General features: G+C 46.9%; 1 protein-coding gene across 1 annotated transcript; it reads left to right on the plus strand.

Annotated features, from left to right (window-relative positions):
- Positions 1-556: 556 nt before the first annotated feature.
- On the plus strand, positions 557-1,354 carry LOC147087238 (uncharacterized). Its single transcript, XM_085978116.1, has one exon. The coding sequence runs from the start codon at positions 572-574 to the stop codon at positions 1,352-1,354; it is 783 nt and encodes a 260-aa protein (XP_085834242.1). The 5' UTR covers positions 557-571.
- The last annotated feature ends 539 nt before the right edge of the window (positions 1,355-1,893 follow it).

Consider the following 1,893-nt stretch of genomic DNA (forward strand, 5'->3'; position numbering starts at 1 on the left):
CGAATATTTTTTTCAATCCAACCTATCCAGACAGTGAAAGTTTCATACAGGCAAGGATAAGAGAAGGTCCATTCTGTATATGCAGGTGGTGAGCTGGGCTCTGTGTTCAGGATGAGGGTCACTTGTGATTTTCATTCCATTAGTCTGACAACGTGTGATCAGGAGGGCAAAACTTTCCCCATTGTTCTCTCCTCTTATCATTATGGTAAATGTCAGGCTCAATGCGGCAGGAATAGTTCAAATGAGTGAGCGATAGAAGGAAGATCAAAATGTGCCGGCTATGCTCTGAATTTTATTCCCACAATTGGCTGATTTCTCACATATTCTCGTTTGAAACGGTTATCTTTCTTTTTTCTACCGTTGTTTCTTTCTTTCCTCCCTCAGGCTCTCTTTCTCCACTCTCACTGACTCGCGAGCACCGGTTCTCCAGATTTTATTTGTTGTCCTCTTGCACTGTTTCCCCTCAGGCTCGCAACGCTTTTCTCAGACTTGCATTGCCTGAGCGCCTTTCTCCACCTCAGGACGACCCATAGCGCTTTAGCAACAATGAAAGCCCACGGACAACCTCAGGATGCTCCAGTTCTCCAGCTTCAACCCTAACCACGTTAAAGAAGCCATCCCCTATGGACAAGCCCTGCAAATACACAGGATCTGCTCAGCCGAGGAGGAACGTGATGGACACCTACAGACGCTGAAAGACGCCCTCGTAAGAACAGGATATGACGCTCGACTCGTCGATCAACAGTTCCGACAGGCCACAGCAAAAAATAGCATAGAACTCCTCAGAAGACAAACATGGGACACAACCAACAGGCTACCCTTCATCGTCCAGTACTTCCCCGGAGCGGAGAAACTACGCCATGCACTTTGCAGCCTTCAACATGTCATCGATGACGATGAACACCTCGCTAAGTCCATCCCCACGCCTGCACTACTCACCTTCAAACAGCCACCTAAACTCAAACAGGCCATCGTTCATAGCAAATTACCCAGCTTTCAGGAGAACAGCGACCAAGACACCACACAACACTGCCACAGCAAACTCTGCAAGACATGCCAGAACATCAACACAGATACCATCATCACACGTGAGGACACCACCCACCAGGTACATGGTACCTACTCATGTGACTCGGCCAACATTGTCTACCTCATACGTTGCAGTAAAGGTTGCCCCGGTGCATGGTACATCGGCCAGACCATGCAGGCACTGCGACAACGGATGAATGGACACCACACAACAATCACCAGGCAGGAGTGTTTCCTACCAGTCGGGGAACACTTCAGCAGTCAAGGACATTCAGCCGCCGATCTTCGGGTAAGCATTCTCCAAGGCGGCCTTCGAGACACATGAAAATGCAAAATCCTAGAGCAGAAACTGATAGACAAGTTCTGCACTCATGAGGACGTCCTCAACTGGGATCTTGGGTTCCTCTCACACTACATGTAACTCCACCTGACATAGGGTCATCCAGACTCGAGTCGTCGTTGACTTGTTCTCTCTACACAGGTGCGGCTGGACCTGCTGTGATTTCTAGCAAATAAAAATGTTTTTTTGTCTGTTTTTTGTTTTTCTTTCAGACCCCAGCATCTGCAACATTTGAACCCTTGTGACCCCACCACATTGTTCTTTGATATAATGTTTTCCTGACTGACCTGTTTGGACACCATTCACAACTTTGATTGCTGTCATTATCTCTCTGCCAAGGTGTGATAAATGGCAGTTAGAAAGATTACCTGTAATCATCTGTCATTATTCTCTGACTATATAAGCTGTGCCTTTATGCTTCTCTCCACTTCACCTGATGAAGGAGCAGCGCTCCAAAAGCTTGTGATTTCAAATAAAACTGTTGGACTATAACCTGGTGTTGTGTGACTTCTTACATATATTCA

Source organism: Somniosus microcephalus, unplaced genomic scaffold (genome assembly GCF_052327205.1).
Source record: "Somniosus microcephalus isolate GS21.2 unplaced genomic scaffold, FLI_Smic_1.0 unresolved_chr6, whole genome shotgun sequence".
NCBI classification, from domain to species: domain Eukaryota; kingdom Metazoa; phylum Chordata; class Chondrichthyes; order Squaliformes; family Somniosidae; genus Somniosus; species Somniosus microcephalus.